Genomic DNA, 17,644 nt, shown 5'->3' with positions numbered 1-17,644 from the left:
GAAGGGAGACAAAAAGGAAATGTGGGGATTATTTTCTAGACTTTTAATGGTGTTGTCATCAAATTGCTTGTTTTTTATATAAAAAAGCAGTGTCTATTTGAGGCACTTATTCCAGGACAAAAGTCTATAAGTCTTGACCTCTCAATCATCATAATGTCTCATTTGAAACATTTCAAAGACCCCAAGGGGTAAAACACTCAAACGTATCCTGTGACCTTATGAATTGCTGACATAAGACAAAAAAAACAACTGACCGCCTCCACCAGACTGCCTGCGCTGCCGTGACACAGTGAGCTGGAGTCTTTTCCCAGCAGCGAGGGCACTGTGAGCGACACCGGCCGCTGTGGTCTTGGATTGGAAACTGACACGCTGGGGCTAGGACTGGGCCCCCTGCTGTTCCCATTACTGTCGCTGTACCTAGGGGCAATCATTTGATTGTTATTATACTTACCGATTCTACAGTTACATGATTGCCATCATAACTGATACTTTTCAAGGTACTTAGTCTCACCAGGGCCCACAGTTGACAGAGGGCAAACTGGTATTGAGCTTTTCATGAGAGTTTGAGCCCTCTAGCCTCAGAGAGGGCACTCGCTGGTAGGAGGCATCACTGCCATGGGCTAGAAAAACAAAGAGAGGAGAAACAATTAGGAGACAGAGCCCAACTCAAAAAATGAAGCATGGTAAGAAGACTTGTACACATAGGGTCCTTCATAGCCACGCTTCCCATTCATTGGCCATGTAAGCAGCCCTGCTATACATTCTAGTAGCGCTGTGTGGCATTCTTTTAGACATAGGGTGTTAAGTTGGCCACTCCTCAATAACATGAGGTTAAGGTCTAGGCTGATTTCTGTAAATCAGGGGTGTCAAATGTCACCCCGCATCAATTCACCATTGAACAAAAATAAAGACAGATCCAGCAATCCCATAACTTATTTCTTGTCTCAAATTGTCTGAAGAACATTTCAGTAAACTATTTTGTAAGCTTCCAAATCAGCCACCATGTTGGTTCAGAAAGCGTTTGTCCAATCAGGTGCAGCCAGGAAGTATAAGCATGTTTATAAGAAGGTTGAGTGTGACCATCAGCACCGCTTTCTGTTATGTCCAGCAAGCATCCAATGCTGGAGGCCACTCTGGACACCTATCATAATTTTGCTTGCTGAAGAAAAGCAACATTTCTGACAAACAGCTTTTTGGATTTTGAACTGTGCAGAGGCTGCAGCATACCTGTGGGACTGCCTGGAGGCGTGGAGCACAGCCGGCTGAAGAGGGTAGGTGAGTGACTCCTTCTTAACAGAGGACTCAACCCTGCGACTGCCAGAGCCTGGAGGAAGAGAGAGCGGAGAAAGAGTGTTGGAGATGAGCAGAGAGGGGGGGGGGGGGATTATAGCTGGGATGGTTTTAACTGTTTACAACTTGTTTATGTGTATTTATGTTGAAGAGGATTCGAGGAAAACTTCTACCTGATGATGTACAAGGTGTAAGGGTACGGCCGTCTTCTGGGAGACGTCTGGCCTTGACTGTCTCCTCAGACACTCCAGATGGAAGGACGATCTCCGCCCTAACGCATGGATACACACACACACACACACAACAATAATGCAGACACATGTAAAAATAGGTAAAATACAGAAATGGAGGCATTGTATTAAGTTGCACGTGTGGTTACTCACCCAGAGAAGTGGGGCAGAGGAAGACTCTCCTGGGAGACTGCCACCCTCCGCCTCCTCTTCTGTCTTCTACCTCTTCTCCTCCCTCCATGGGAGTCAACTGCTTACATGTGTCATCATGATACACCAGCCTAATGAGCACACACAAGAGGAGTTAATGAAAGACCCACCTCCAAATCTACTCCAATGCAGAGATAAAAGCCAAATTATTGCTGTGTGTGTGTGTGTGTCAGTAGTACATGTCAGAGGAGAGCGAGTGGTCGTCCTCATGGTACTCCCTGTCGTCGGCGTAGCTCTCATCGTACGTCTCCTCTGTTGACCCCTCGCCTCTTCGGATGATCGGCAGACGGCTGTCACTTGAGTCCGAGCTGCCAACGAACAAACAAGCACACAACCCGAGACAAACAAACAAAAAAAAACAAACAAAATGAACATAAACACAGACCACAGACAGAGTAACAGGTAGACGAGTAGGCAGACAGATGTAAACACAAACACGTAGACAAAAAGAAGCAGCTGATTAGCAAAAAACTCAGAGAGGAGCGTAGGAGGAGAGAAGGAGAAACCCACTGAGGTTTAACTACTGCATGTAGGAGAAGGACAGAGGGGGATGGAGAAGAAGAGGAAAGGGAGGAGGAGAAGCAGGTGGGAACTATTTTGTTAGAGCAAAATGTAAAAAAGCATCAGAGGCAACAACTGGAATATGACTGATAGCACTGATAGCACGACTGAGGTGCAGACATCTTTAAAGAACAACAAGAAGGACGGACAAGATAACGTCTTGGGATGTGATGTTGTTAGTTGGTACTTGGAGAGCAGCATTTCAATGTAAGCCTACAGGGAAATTTATTTTTTATGCTGCTCTCATCATTTAAAATGAAAGCCAATAAAGAATCAGCCCTTTCTACTCATCTCTGAAGAAGAGGACGAAATGCCTGGATACAATTTAGTGTTCAACTCCACATGTCTATCTCAAATGCTGAAATCGAAATTGTATTTTGTATTTTATTCCCGCTGCGTGGCTTAATCTCAACTCTGTAAATAATCTGTATTAGGTTGTATTGTCTTTGTATTCCAAAGATGTCTTATCACACTATCTGTCCACATCTGTTTCATACTCCAGACTTAAGCTTTAAGGAAGCATCTTGACATTTGAAGTATAATCTTTTCTTCTTCATCAGATTGTCAGGTTAAAAGGCTACATCATGCCAACTCCAAGAAACCACCTGTTAATGGTTGTGTTTCAAATTCACAAGTAAAAAAAAACATCTTAGCTCGCAGCTACCAGTGCCCATCATTTTTAATGGTGAACTTTCACAAAAACAAATATTAATCTCATTTTTTTTTTTTTTTTGCACCAGCACATACAATTCTCAAAGAACTGCCTGGTGAAAAATTACATTTCAAATTGTCAAGATGTTCCTTTAATCCACAGCTTTTAAAGGGCTCCACAGCAAACTCTGGGTTAGAGCGTATTTGATTAAAACCTGACTAAGACTTTTCTGGATGAGATCAAGCTCACTACACATGGCAGCTGGGTGAAGGTTACTCTGTCACTAAATCAAGCAAATCCAAAGAGATGGTGATTCGGAAAGCTTATACAATGCTTTGGCTGTAATGGAGCACTCAAATCTAAATCAACACACAGAAAATCAAGGGGTTCAACTCATCTTGCTCCCTCATTTACTGTAACCAACCTCCATACACTTACGCTGATCTTCTAGGATCAAAACTAGGGCTGCACAAATCTAATCTAATTATTGATGAATCTTACTCTATGGCCAAGTGCAACATAAAAATCGCAGAAGCTGCAATTTTTTGACAAAGGCAAAATGTGTGACAAAACATTAATGCAGTATAATAAAGTAGTTTAGTGCTGCAGAGATGCCCTGGCCAACAAATCGTGTTCTTCTGATAAGTCAGAAAACACATTAGCTTGGTAGAGAACCCAACAATTGTCCCATCATAATGATTTTTAATACGTTTTGTCAATAAAAATAAAATTTGTGAATTGTGAAAGATATTGCAATCCCAATATCTGTGTAACAATTAAGATATGATTTATTTTTATCATATTGTGCAGCCCTAATCACTACTAAAGCTAAAGTCTGGAAGATGTAATGTTTCTTGAAAAAGTAATAAATGACTAACATGTTAATGTGCCGTTCTCATGTCTTTGAAAAAAGGATTGGAGTATAAGGTTTTTACTGAGGGTGGTGCTAATGGAGAGGTAATTTAAATCATTGAATCCACTGATCCCATGAAGCATAGAGACTGTATGTTGAAGAAATGTAACAGCAATCTTCTCTCTTATCTCCTGTCAGAAATGGAAAATGTTCATCCCCCAGAGGATCAGGTTATACAAAGTACGCTAACTCAAATGTAAGGGGGGGGTCATCAAACTCATAAAGGATCTGGGGACCATGAAAAACCAGAGCAAATTTCATGTCATTCTAGCTAGTTGGACAGGCCGACTGAAATTGTGTCTAACCCAGACCTGCCATTAAATACAATAAAACAGCAGAGAACAGCAGCAGTAAGAGCCTTTGATAGGAAAGGTTTGGACATGTTGCACCAAACAGTCTATCCATGGCTTTGGTAGCAGTCTTTATAGTAGCAACGCAGAGGCCTGGCTTTTGATATACTGTAGCAACCAAAGCATTATGTGCATAGCAACAAGTCTCATTATAGCACTCTGACAGCAATGCCAATTTATATAGCGTTATGAAATCTTATTGCACGCATTTAGGGGACTAACACAACACACACACACACAGAAACGCACACACACACAGGCACACACACTCCCTCTCTGTCCCCTGGCAACATACCGCATGAGGGTGTCATAAAAACACGTCCTGCTCGCCGACAGAAAAAACAAAAATATAGGGAAAGAGAGGAGGAAGGAAACAGAGAGTGAAGGAAATACAAGATTTAAGTCCGTACTGAAACGTCATGTTGTTTATTATGTTAGCTGACAAGTTAAATAGCTGTAATGATGTTCTTGAAACGAAAGAGACAGACTAATGCTTCTTGCTGCGGTTCAAGAACACGTTAGGTCGGAAAGGAAAAAAAGACTCTCAAACAGCACCTTAATAAAAGACGATGTTAAAACACCTGATAAGACGTAGATGTTATCTGCTGTTGGCCTCACTCACCTCTTTGGAGGAAAGCACCACGCTGATCTTGGTAGCAGGATGGGGGTGAGCGGCTGTCCTGTGTGCCCGTCCACAGTACTTATGGAGGGGCTTGGGAACCGACTGATTCCCTGGGTCGCCACCCCTGCCATGCCGGTGTTGTTGGCGTTGTTGATGTTGGCATTGGAGCCAGATGAGGAGTAAGAGGACGGGGTGAAAGTGGTTGAGTCCATGAGCTTTTCGTGGGACGGACTTTCGCCTTCGCAAGGGGAGCCCTTCTGGCTGATGTGCAAGGGACGCTGGGTAGTGAAGGACTGTGGGAAGGAACTGCGGCCATCGCTCTGGTTGTAGTAGTTGACGTGGTTGCTGAACAACCCGCCCGTGCGCTGTAGGGTGAGAGGAGAGAGAGACAGATGAGGGGAGGAAGAAAGGTAAATGAGATAATGGAAGAGACAGAAATAGAAGAAGAAGAGAGGAAAGGAAAGACAAGAAAAGAAGATGAGAATACTGGAAAAAAAGCAGGGGGTTAAGATAACGCAAGATAACGTTTAAATCAAAATGTTATATCTTTATATCTTAACTACACTCAGACACTCAATCAGATTTTCTATTGTCACATTCACTGCTGGCAGCAACAAAACTTTACTCAGCCAAGATGGAAATGCAAGAACTGTATTTTACAGATGAAATCTTTAGCATGGGAGCAGAGCTATGGGACTGAATGAACTCGGCACTAAGTCTTGGTCAAAACTCTCTGTAATGCTCATAACAGATACATGTAAGAGGGGTGGTGGGATTCTCTATATTTAACATTTATTAAACACCTATTTCTCTCTATATGTGTTAGATAGAGTATGTAAAAGTAACATAATACAGCAGCAAATAATTCAAAGCAATGGCAATGATATTGTAAATGGAGGCTTATAAGTAGCATAACTCACCCTTGAGCGAAGAAGTGTATGTGTGTATATTTTTTTTTGTCAGAGGCTTATGCCTTGATTTCACTGAGCACAGCTGTATGATTTCCGTCCTCCACATGGCTTCATATCCCAATGGAAGCATTAGAGAAATTGAGCGTTTTGCCTGCTCGCTTTGGTTGATTTGCTGAAATTTGGTTGATTTGGTTGTTTTAGGGTTAAGTAGGCTATGTACGGTGTTTTATTTTGAAAATGTACCTGATTCTCTATGTTATTACTGTGTCTGACTTCTTGCATGGTTAAAGCTGCACTATACAGCTTGATGCAGCATCTGTCAAAAACAGACTAAGCACATGTTTGAAGTGCAGCAGAGCTGACAGCTGCTTTTGGGACACTTCAGACAATTCTGCACTTTATGCTCTGGCATCACATACCTTGTTAAGAACGTTTTTTGGTGGCCATGTCGCAGCTGGAACATAACGCAACTATGCCCGGTGGAATCAAGCGTACTTACAGTGCTCAATTGTTTGAGGAAATGATCTTGTCTATTAATTTTATAGTTTTCATTTAAAATAGAACATGTGTTGTTCTTATTTTGCATTTGCAGCCACTGGATTGTCTTCTGAAATGCAAGTGACGAAATACTAAAATTTGGATCAGTATCTGCAGTGATTGGTAGCCAAGCTTTGTGGTGGAGTATGAGCCTTTTTTTTAATGTCTTCGAACCTCTGAGCACATGCAAGCGTGTGTGTATGTGCATGGAGCAGTAATATGGCTTCAAGCTGGGCGCTGATCATCTCTCTCTCTCTTTCTCTCTTTGGAGAGTGAATGAGGGTGTGTGTATCCGACCTTTACCCTGAAGATATCATCCTCGGATGCAGCCGACACAGGCTCCTTCAAGCCTTTGTCCAGCTCCTCCTCCACGGTCAGGTCTCCAGAGATGGCCCTCCGAATCTCTGGACCGATGTCATGCAACGTCCGCAGGCCCGCCTGCACACAGACCAGACACCCGGATTTGTTGCACTTATAGATTAACAGAGTGACCAACATGTTTATGTTGCTGTCAAAACTCTGAAACAAGGCAGCTGTACTCACACACTTCATACACCATATTCTCTTTCACATTTCTTAAACATTTTGTCACTTTTTGAAAAATCTAACGCTGTTCTCTGAATGTCCTAGGTAGTAAATATGTACAGATTTATGACTGAGGGTAAACAAAACGTGTGTTTGTGTACCTGCAGAGAGAGGGCAGTTTTGGGGGGCACCTTGGCCACCAGCCCTTGTTCTTTCCTCTTCTTAAACTTGCGGAAATATTCCTGGATGAGGAAGGTAGCATAGAACTTCCCGACTGTCACCTCGTCATCTGCAAGAAACAAAAATATTAGAATTATCATGCTTGAAATAACGTTTCATGTTTTTTATACAGAAAAGAAGAGATGCTGCCAAGGTTTAAGCCAAAGTAATAGTAAATCACAGCATGTAGTGTAGTGACTTCTGAATGAGTTCACCTTTTATGTTTACTGTCAGAACTTTGTCGCAGAGTGTACATACCACCAGCAGGGGGCACTACTTGATCCAGCAGCTTCATGCTGGTTCTCTTCCAGATCTTCTTCACTATTGCCCTCAGTTCCTCATTGGCCTGCTCCAGGTTCCCTGTATGCACACGAACAGCATATATATGTGGTATTTTTACAGCCTGTCCAGTGTGAAAACCTCAGCACATGTGTCTGTATTTGTGTTTATGTGACAGTATGTTGTCGGTGCATTTAACACAGGAGTCAGGAGTACCAGAAGTGTTGCTACATCAAGCTGTTCTGGGCACAATGGTAATACATTTAATCCCCATGTTATGCATATATGCCAAAGAGTGTCTACCAGGCTGTATTTTGCAATCTCATCGCGTGTGTCTTAAAGTAACTGTACAACACTGTGTGAGAGTGTGTCATATGTGTGTTACCGTCTGTCTTGATCCTGAGTGCGGTCCTGACCAGGGCAAACAGTGTGGCGTTGAACATCACTGTTCCATCACTGTTCAGAGGCATGTTCATCGACACCAGACGCTGCAGGAGATGGAGTATTTTGTTTAATTTGAAAAGAAAGTGATGCGCAGGTACATTTCCTTGTCAGCTGCCAATCGATGCTGGCAGCTCACAGTAGTTTGACACTATGGTCACGGCTAATTTTCCACTAGAGAGACATTGATGTCTAAATACCTCAAATATTTTCTCTACATGTACGATCTGTTGTCAGTGTGCTATTTGAGTCATTGTGGAAGGTGTTGTGAGCTGTCGATATGTCATCACATCAATATCACAAAGACAAATGTCTGTATATTTATTGCACCCAGCAAATAGAGTGATTTAAATTCTAAAGCCTGATCAAATATTTTGTATATTTTCGCCAGCTCTGCAGCCTTCACACCATATTTGGGAATTTGCAGACCGTGTGTGTGATGTGTTTACCTTGCAGGCGACCCTGTGTGGACAGAGCTTTCCAAATCCGAGGGGAGGCTGGATTCTCCGCAGCAGAGTCACCACGTCCAGGTGTTTTATCCTCCCCCTGGAAACAACACAGATTTCATATTGTAGTGAATGTCTATACAACCTCTGCTGTTAAATGATGAACCATTTGAATGACGTGTATGCTGCTGATTCTCTGTAAACGTACTTAGCTTCTGGGTCATATTCAGCCCAGATCCTCTTGAATTCATCAAGATGATGCGGCCCCAGGATCGACCAATCGCGCGTCAGGTAGTCAAAGTTGTCCATGATGACGGCCACAAACAGGTTGATGATCTGGAGAGAATCAGGAAACCGTCAGAAACTACATGAACGAAATATAGTCATCTAAAGACTACATGTTTCAAATGTTTACTTGTAACATTACTCAGTGAATTATATGAAAAATCATTAAAAAATGTAAAATGAACGTTTGTTTTTCTTCACACTATACTCACCAGAAAGGCACAGAGCATGTAGAAGCTGACAAAGTAAATGATGGCAAACTGGCTGCCACAGTCCTCGGTGGCTGAGCTGTTCTCATTGGTCGATCCTTTCTCACATGGCTGATTGAGCGTGCATGCCAGCATGATCTCCTGCCACGCCTCACCTGTTGCACATCTGATACATACACATGCATACACACGCACAAACAGATACGCACACGTTGACGCACATACGCATGCAAAGGTACGCGGATATACAGGGACGTAAAATAAACATGTGTGCATCCATGCATTAACACACACATACAGGCACATGGACAAGGATATAGTAACACACATTCACACGCACATAGATACAACCACGGAGGGAGGCAGATACACACATAAACACATACACACACATATGCACAAGTGTTAGAGTGTGAACATCATGAAAGCGAAAAAACACTTCACATTAAAATTACATCCTGGTATATAAGATTTACACAGCAACATTAAAAGAAAGAAAGAAATGTCAATTGTTATTTGTTTTTGTTGAATAGATCAAGACCTGTAACAAACTACAAATGTCTTCCATTCTGAATACTTCTGAATCTGCAGCTGCTGTTTTTGCCAGGTGATCATTTTTGGTGGTATTATTTATCAAGTGTTTATTGTTTGTGCGATTTAAAGTACATAGAAGTGAGAAGTATCCACGTCTCTATGAATGGAAGCCCATTGTTATGATATATTCCATGAAGGGGTCAGTACATAGAATATGAATGAAAAAAAATAGTCCATAGATTATTCTAGTTGATATATGCTTTTAGTTTCTATGCTTTTTGTCCCCTGCATGGAATCTTACCATCATCGCAACCACATGGTTCATGTATTACCAGTGGAGCCCTCTGACAACTGAAGAAGGTGTCCTCCTCAGAGGACCAGAGTATTTTAATATCAATTCAGGGTCAAGTTAAGGTAATCATTGTCAACAATTATCAGCTAACAACTGAGCCTACAAGTGTATAGATCGGAGAGTTAGGATGCTGTTGAAGCTGCGAAATAAGAGGTGATTCTATGTCTGACCTTTGATTTTATCGGGATCACTGATACATATTTTCAACTACAACTTTTAAATCTTGGCACAGTGGAAACAAAATGGTCTCATAGAAACATTTTCCCACATCGGCTCTTGGCACGGTTACAGAATTGACAAAATGTACTGTTTGACATTTGGAGATATCCGTTCATTTAAATAATCCAATGTCAGAGGTAACCTCTAATGTAAAACAGTAAATAAATATAAATAAAAAACACTGGAGATCAAAAAAGTAAAAAGAACTTATTATTGTGATGTTACAGAAATGAATGATGCAGGAGGGAGAAGAGGAGCATAACGATAATGTAGAAAGAGTAGAAGAAGCTGTGAAGAGACATGGGAAGGAGACTAAAGACTGAACATAAGGAGTGTGGTCATCTTCCTCACCTGAAGAGCAGCAGCACTGCCTGAGGGAACGTCTGGAAATTGTTGTTCCTGTTGATCTGCGTGTGGTCCCGCAGCGCTATCTTACCAAACATCTGCACGGAGGGAAGGAAGTAGTCACAGCACACAGGATATGACGTCAGCATTGACAGGAGGAAGGGACTGCTCACTGGGACAATCAAATTAGAGGCCGGCTGTCCCCCAGAAAATCTAATCAAAGTGTCTCCCTCTCATCATCACCGACAAACAAACAAACAACTTATAGGTGAGACAAAAGGACACACGGAGAGAGGAGGAGAGGACACACAGACTGGCAACAGTTAACAGGAGGAGGAAAAAGTGGAGGACAGAGCGACGACGTGACCGGATGGGAACTCTGGATGACAAGACTCCAGGAGGACAGACACAGGACGGAGGCCAGCTAGAGGAGAAGGTGAGAGAGAAGAAAACACAACAGAGGGAGGGAAACAGGGCAACAGCTTACCTGCATGCCGATGACAGCGTATATGAAGAATAGCATCACTATAAGCAGAGCTACGTAGGGCAGTGCCTAAAGAGGAGAGACACACATTAGTAACAAGTTGTGGACAGTAGTATTCTGCACTGAGGCTGGAGTCCTTTCACTTTCATTCAAACCTTAAATATCCAGTAAACTACAATTAATTTTGGAAAAAAGCTTGATAAACATCACGCAAAAGCATTTTTTGCTTTTGGTTTGTTTTATAAATCAACAGATGCAGTATGAAAAATGAAGTGAAAGTGAACTGATCTGCAGCGTCGTGCGGCACAACACCAAAAACAAACCAGGACAAATCATCTGACTTAGGAGTGAAAAACCTCAGTAAATTCATAAACTGCTCTCTGAATTTAGCCAGGAGACCAACATCGCCGGAACAGGTATATCTTTGATATTTACATGCCTGGAAAACTGAGCTCCTGGCTAACATTACCCCTGTGACTGGGCGAGAAGAGCCAAACCAAGTTTAATCACGTGTCAATATGGAAACTGTTGACTAACGAAATAAGGATAAAAGGTACTGCCAGCCTTAAAAAGCTGATTTGTTTTAAGTATAGTAGTATATTCATGACCACTGCTGTTTTAAATGTCACACAATGACTGGGTTGCACCAACAAAAACTAATGCATAATGCATAAGTAAAAACTAATCTCCATTTAAATTCAAGTTTATTGAAGTAACCAGAACTAAGGAGTTAAATCAACATGGAGAAGCTTGCTTATCCAAACTGGTAAAAAACAAAGAAATACAATCTAAAATAAAGACATAAATTCGCCTGCTGTCCTTAAAGCTCCTGAAGTGTAAGTTTAAGGTTAAAGTTTAAGGTGGAGTTGAACATTTTGGTGCAACAGAATCTAAAGTGAAACCATTATTTAGGTGTGTTTCAAATTTCAGTGACTGAAGTAGAACATGGAGTGGCCCATCTCGCATAACACAAGACAGAGAACAGATTATTTTTTATTTCCCTATCTCTATCAAATGATTTCATTTTTTTGGTGGAGTGCTTCGTTAAACTTGTCTATTGCTTAACCCACCTACAGGGGATGGTAAGCTTTCAGAGGTTAGTAGTAGGGTGTTGGAGGGAAAAGGGAGTAGAGGAGGAAGAAGTGGAGGAAGAGGAGGAGAGATGAGTAAGAAAGAGGAGAAAAGAGACTGCTGGTTAAGTGTCTGGAGTTCCTGCCTGTTTCGTATCTTTTTGTCCCTACACCCCTCCCTGCCTCTGCACCAAGACTCCTAAACCTCCTCTCCGTTACCTCACGCCATCCCTCTTTCTTTTCCTCCTTCCCCATCTAGACTGAACTGTTCCCACTTGTCTGACTTCTTATGAAAGTAGGAGGTGGAGACGAGGAGGGAGGAGGCGAGGAAAGGAAAGGGGGCTTGTGAGACTCCACCAGGCTGGATTTACACAAGAACGATGATGTTTTTAGCCCCATGTGACTCAGATCTGAAATTAGAAGATAATCTGTACAATAAAAACAACATTAAATGGATATATTGTGGCTTAATTTAGCAGATAATATTAAAGTATGCTATTCTTACATCTACATATAGAGAATAAACTTGAGAATTACTACGTTATAACATATAACATTTTAATCTAGTTAAAAAAGTACTTATAGTACTAATACATCAATCTGCATCGCATCAGGGTTAAAGCTCCACTTTCCGTCTTGTATAAACCCAACCCCCTGTTCTAGCATGTTGTGTCCGGTTCTCCCCTCACTTGGAAGGATTTGATGAAGGTCCACAGCAGGGTCCGAATCCCTTCCCCGCGAGACAGCAGCTTCACCAGCCTCATCACGCGGAACAGCCGGAAGAAGGTGATGGAGATCCTGGCGTTCTCTTCAGAGTTCTGCAGTCCCTTTTGGTGGGGTTTGGTGTTTTTTTTTTAGAAAAAACACAGGACGCATGGAGGACACATGCAGATATGTAGGGGAGGGAAGCACACGCACATACACACACACACACACACGCACACACACACACACATAAAGGTAAAGATGATCGCACAAACATCCAAACATACACACGCAGACATACATATGCAGAAATGCAGACGTACAAGTACCATTCGTTCGCATATTCCCACCCACACATATGTGTGGATGTAAATATGTATATCATGCACACACACACACACACAAACGCACACACACATACACACTGAGTTAATAAATGGAAATCTGCGTCCTACAAAATCCCATCAAAATCAACTGACAAAAGAGATCTGGGAGAGAATCGGGCAATCATGCTTATTTTTCTGGCTTCATGGAAAAATCACTTGGCAACAAAGAGATTCACAAACCAGCCATCAGCTTCCTAAATGCACCTATATCAAGCTTTTGTCCTGTTATAGACTGTCCAACTGTTCAAATAGACAAATCAAAATTCCTTTGCAGTCTTTAAAGGAACCTTACCACACCATCAAAACTACACTTTAAATGTCTCCAATAGTCTTTAGTCACCCTGCTGTTACTTCTACCTCACTACAGTGCTGTCATAATCAAGCTAAAGAAAACACTCCTGGGTGTTGTTTCTATATCCAATTACAGGTAAATCCAGCCTTGCAATGATGTTTGACAAACAAGCACTGAAATACTTCAGGAGCTCCTGAAGTAAATCATCTGACTAAGCTGAACGATTTGGATATCCTGCACCGCCGTGGACTAAAATTCTAATAGCTGAGACCAGGCCGGAGAGATTTCCATCAATGGAGCTAAGTTCTTTCATAAATCACTGATAACACCTCACAACGGATACAGTACAAGAATCCTCGCCTGCAGGCAGATTCCTGTTTCAATAAATCATGCAGGCAGGCTAATTGTTTGTCTGTCACGGTGCAACTGGCCACCGGGAGAAACAATCCTGAGATGACATTCAGGTGTATAAAGATATTTCTGCAGAATACAGCTAGGTAGAAAGATAATATTTCCATGGGTAGCAAATCTCCTCATCTTTAATTTTTGTTTACTATGATCTTCTAGAAACTGTTCTCATCCCAGAAAGCATTCTGTTTACAGAGCCTCTTGCTATGAACCTGCAATATTTTGCATCTCAATGCAAACAACCAAAGCACTGTTTGATTAAATGTTATTCAGAATATACCCTAGTAAAGCCATGAAGTGTAGGCTTGAGAGGCAAAGTAGCTTTCTGTCTATTGTCCCAGTACTCATCCACAGGAAATAACTGCGATGAAATATTCAGCCTTCTTGCTGAGTGCTATTCTAATACAGATTTACTTATTTATGCTGCTGCTGCTCGTTCTCTGGGACAAAAAGGCGGAAAAAAACAATGGCGATTTGTGTAAAAAGCACGGTGCAGCTAATACAGCAACTAAGGATTCAGTATATTATTCATAATAATACAACAAACAGTGGATAAAGAAGCCAAAGTTACCATATCATACAAATCATCAGCAACATCATCAGCATAGCAATTATGCAAAACTACATTTTTCCACTTCAGTGCACCAGGATGCATTGGATAACACCTGACACATAACAACCAAAACAATGCCACACTATGTCTGTCTTCACTGTAATAATAAAATATGACCCTCAATACACCAGATCAACTTATCTGACCTCTAAATCTAAAATCCGTTGCGTGCCATTTGTGTTTTTCCAAGAGGCCATCAATTCTTTATGCTAATCCCACAGAGAAAACACAGTGTGCTCCTCAAAAGAATGTGCCATTCTCATCACATCTTGGTGCAGTTTGGGATAACTGATGTCAAATTTTACTTTTCAACATAATACATGTTAGAGTTGTGTTCAGGTTATCTATTATAATATAACTATGGGATTACTGTGAGCAGGTTGGTTATTTTCTAGGGGTAATTGTCACATTTTTCTAGTGTTGACAAGTAACCCGAGACATGAGTTTTGCCAAACTCCATTAACAGATATGCTGAAAATGACACATCCTTACGAGGAGTGTATATTCTGTACTGCATGTAATACCACAACTGGACCACAGTGGGGACCATTGCACCATTGAGAGAGGGGGGCAGTGAGCGGGAAAGGTACAGTGACAGTAAGTGTAAAAGAGAGAGAGAGTCTGAATATGAAGAATAGTTTGAATAATTCAGAGACATCCAAACAAATAGACTGATACACAAATAGATAGATAGATAGATAGATAGATAGATAGATAGATAGATAGATAGATAGATAGATAGATAGATAGACAGATAGATAGATAGAGACAGACAGACAGACAGACAGACAGACAGTCTGATAAATAGATAGATGGCAGGCCAGTGGAGAAGAGTGAAAGAAAGGGAGACAGCGTGACAGCGTGACCATGATGGCTTGCACCCATGACAAAGCACTAAAAGGTACCACACCCAGAAGGGAAAGGGGAACAGGTTGCAAGCCACGGGGGAGATGGGGGGCAGCGGGGGCAACCATTGCCACACAAGGAAAGTCACAAGACTCCAGTTATACTTGGCCTTGACAATACAGTGTCCTTCACCATACACACATATGATATATATATATATAAACACTTAAAAGTACAAACAACAGCTATATAAACGCAACCCTGGACATGCTGCAGAAGATGACAGCAGGAGGGACAGAGGAGAGGTGACAGGACGGATGTAAAGCCAAAAGTTTTGGATCATACCATGGATGGCGTAGCAGAAGGAGGGATGGAAGGATGGGAGGATGGAGGGATGGCGGAGGAGGTGGGGAGGCGGGCGAGGTTACCGTCGGAGCGTACCATTGGCCTTACCGCAGGGGGGTGAGAGGAGGAAGAGGAGGAGGAGGAGGACGAAGAGGAGGAGGACGAGGACGAGGAGGAGTCAGCTGGCTTTAAGGAAAGGCAACAAAGATCAGCACCAGAGCAGCGCCTCGGTGTGTGTGTGTGTGTGTGTGTGTGTGTGTGTGTGTGTATGTGTGTGTCACCGTGCACGTACAGTTATATCGTGAAGAGTGGGGAGAATTTTGCAGCAGCCCAGGCAGAAAAATATCTCTCAAACCACCAGGCTAGTGAGGGTTCAGTCTCTGATCAACCCTCACATGATGGAAATAATTTCATCTAGGCCAGCAGGGAGAGTTCTGTACGATATTACTGCATATAGAGGCTGGCCACATCAGGATGAGTCACTTCTTATCACAGTACGAGAAGATTGAAACATGTAGGAAGTGTGAGATATTGGGAAATTGCTTGAGGACTAAAGAAATGAATGATGGTCTGATTTTGTATGTGTCTATGTGCAACTAAGCATGTGTCATGTGAGCCCATAGGTTTGTGTATATGACGGGGGATAGAGGGGCGCCTCTGTAGCTATCTGTTTTTCTTTCTGCCAGCTGAATATATAATAAGCTTTGGCTTAACCCAGGCTACGTTTACCAAAAGCATCTTGGCATTAAAGGACAATGCCTCCCTTGAATTTGTGTTATTCAAGCTGTTTGATCGACCTGAAAATTGTCAAGATTTCAATGAAATTAGAAATGCTATGAACTCATTGGAAGTTAAACGCACAGTATGTATTTTCTACAAAAGACGTAGCTTGATGGCATTATGAAATACCGTGGGATCATAGCAGTCTTCAATGTTTAACAACCACCATTACCGATGGAAATCTATCTGACATAACGCGGACATTGTTCACGGATTAAGTAATGTATTAATGTTTAATGTTTATTTTCATCTAATGTTGTCCTGTAAGTTAAAGTGACCAAATGAAACTCACTGTTATCTTGAGTAAAATTACATGGAACATTGTTGAAAACATTCGGGTTAATGTACGTAGCACAACTAAATAATACAATATATCCCAAAGGTTGAGTCATTTTAAGACATTTCCTTAAGCCCCTTTTGTCTATATATGTTGTCTGTGGTCCAGTACCTGTCAGTTAACCAGACCACAACTTCCATCTGCTTTCAGGTCAAACAGGCATTAGAATACCACAATATTAAAAAAAGACAGGGTGTTAAGATCATCTCAGTCAGTTCCACTGCAATGATTTTAGACGCTTTTGGAAATCAGAGCCCACAAGTATTTACGTAACACTGAGAGGCACAAAGATCAACATACTGTGGGGGGACACTAATTGGTCGTCCCTGGTACTGCAACATTTGACACTGCTGGGAGTGATAGATTAACCTGTAGTTCAATCTATGACTCAGGAGCTGTTCACTCTGCTTTGGTATGGGCTCTGTTAGAATACCTTGCCACTAAACATAATGCTTCATTACTCCCATTCTTTCCTGGAATAAAGACGGGACTGAGCAGATGAAATCTACTTTGAAGGGATGAAAGGAGAAGGAAGAGAGGAAGGAAAGTTGGAAAGAAGCAACAAAAGATAGAAAAAAGGAAAGGAATTGGAAGGACATAAGGAAATTAAGGACAGAGGGTGAGAATACAGCGAGAAAAGGGGGAAGTAATAAAGCATTTCAAGGTATTCTAACAGAGCCATACACACAACTTTATGATCACACACAATAATGATGTACACAGAGTGATAGATTACTATATTTTATTTAAGCATACGTAGAAACTTGTTTTAATCGGCTAGCAACGAGGAAGCTAATCTTAAAAATATAGGGTATTTGTATGTGTGTATGTATGTATGTGTATTTGTGCAAAGGCTGAGGCATTATGTTGTGAAGGGAAGGAAGGACAACTGTAGGAAGTAGGAAAAGAAGGGAGGGAAGAGTGATGCATAAAGGGAAGACAAGGATGAGTGGGAAAGATGGGCAGGAGGGAAGGAAGGAAAGGGAGGAAAGGACGCAGGGAAGGAGGATGGCACTGATTTACACTAAGTGCAGTAGTTAAACTGAAATATGGAAGAATCTGGATATTTGTCTGTGTGCATATGTGCGTGTGTGAGTTACACAAAGGGCCAGCTGGTTCAATTTAAGCATGATTTAAATCTGAATTTGCTTCAATTTCTACAAGAAATCAAAGCTGTGAACCAGTCTCAGATTAAACTCAATTAGAATATTTCTCATTATGAAGGGACACAAAACAAATTACAGAGAC

The 17,644-nt window shown here is 41.7% G+C and overlaps 1 protein-coding gene across 19 annotated transcripts in view; it reads right to left on the bottom strand.

Moving 5' to 3' along the window:
* cacna1c (calcium channel, voltage-dependent, L type, alpha 1C subunit) overlaps positions 1–17,644 on the bottom strand; it is a 196,602-nt gene that overhangs the window by 11,669 nt on the left and 167,289 nt on the right. For 10 of the 19 annotated variants that reach the window (XM_030439631.1, XM_030439633.1, XM_030439646.1 and 7 more), the window contains 19 exons: positions 15,376–15,465; positions 12,374–12,511; positions 10,618–10,683; positions 10,137–10,228; positions 8,684–8,846; positions 8,395–8,522; positions 8,190–8,286; positions 7,685–7,787; positions 7,279–7,380; positions 6,963–7,090; positions 6,574–6,714; positions 4,829–5,193; positions 4,502–4,528; positions 1,910–2,038; positions 1,674–1,801; positions 1,464–1,561; positions 1,228–1,324; positions 512–620; positions 255–417 (listed from right to left, as the gene is read on the bottom strand). In XM_030439631.1, the coding sequence (XP_030295491.1) occupies positions 255–417; positions 512–620; positions 1,228–1,324; positions 1,464–1,561; positions 1,674–1,801; positions 1,910–2,038; positions 4,502–4,528; positions 4,829–5,193; positions 6,574–6,714; positions 6,963–7,090; positions 7,279–7,380; positions 7,685–7,787; positions 8,190–8,286; positions 8,395–8,522; positions 8,684–8,846; positions 10,137–10,228; positions 10,618–10,683; positions 12,374–12,511; positions 15,376–15,465 (2,364 nt within the window). The remainder of the gene's footprint in view (positions 1–254; positions 418–511; positions 621–1,227; positions 1,325–1,463; positions 1,562–1,673; positions 1,802–1,909; positions 2,039–4,501; positions 4,529–4,828; positions 5,194–6,573; positions 6,715–6,962; positions 7,091–7,278; positions 7,381–7,684; positions 7,788–8,189; positions 8,287–8,394; positions 8,523–8,683; positions 8,847–10,136; positions 10,229–10,617; positions 10,684–12,373; positions 12,512–15,375; positions 15,466–17,644) is intronic. The other 9 variants (XM_030439637.1, XM_030439638.1, XM_030439639.1 and 6 more) reach the window with 9 other exon arrangements.

The sequence above is a fragment of the Sparus aurata genome, chromosome 14, assembly GCF_900880675.1.
Source record: "Sparus aurata chromosome 14, fSpaAur1.1, whole genome shotgun sequence".
Lineage (NCBI taxonomy): Eukaryota > Metazoa > Chordata > Actinopteri > Spariformes > Sparidae > Sparus > Sparus aurata.
Note: the sequence above shows the minus strand (reverse complement) of the source record. Positions and strands in the feature narration are given on the sequence as shown.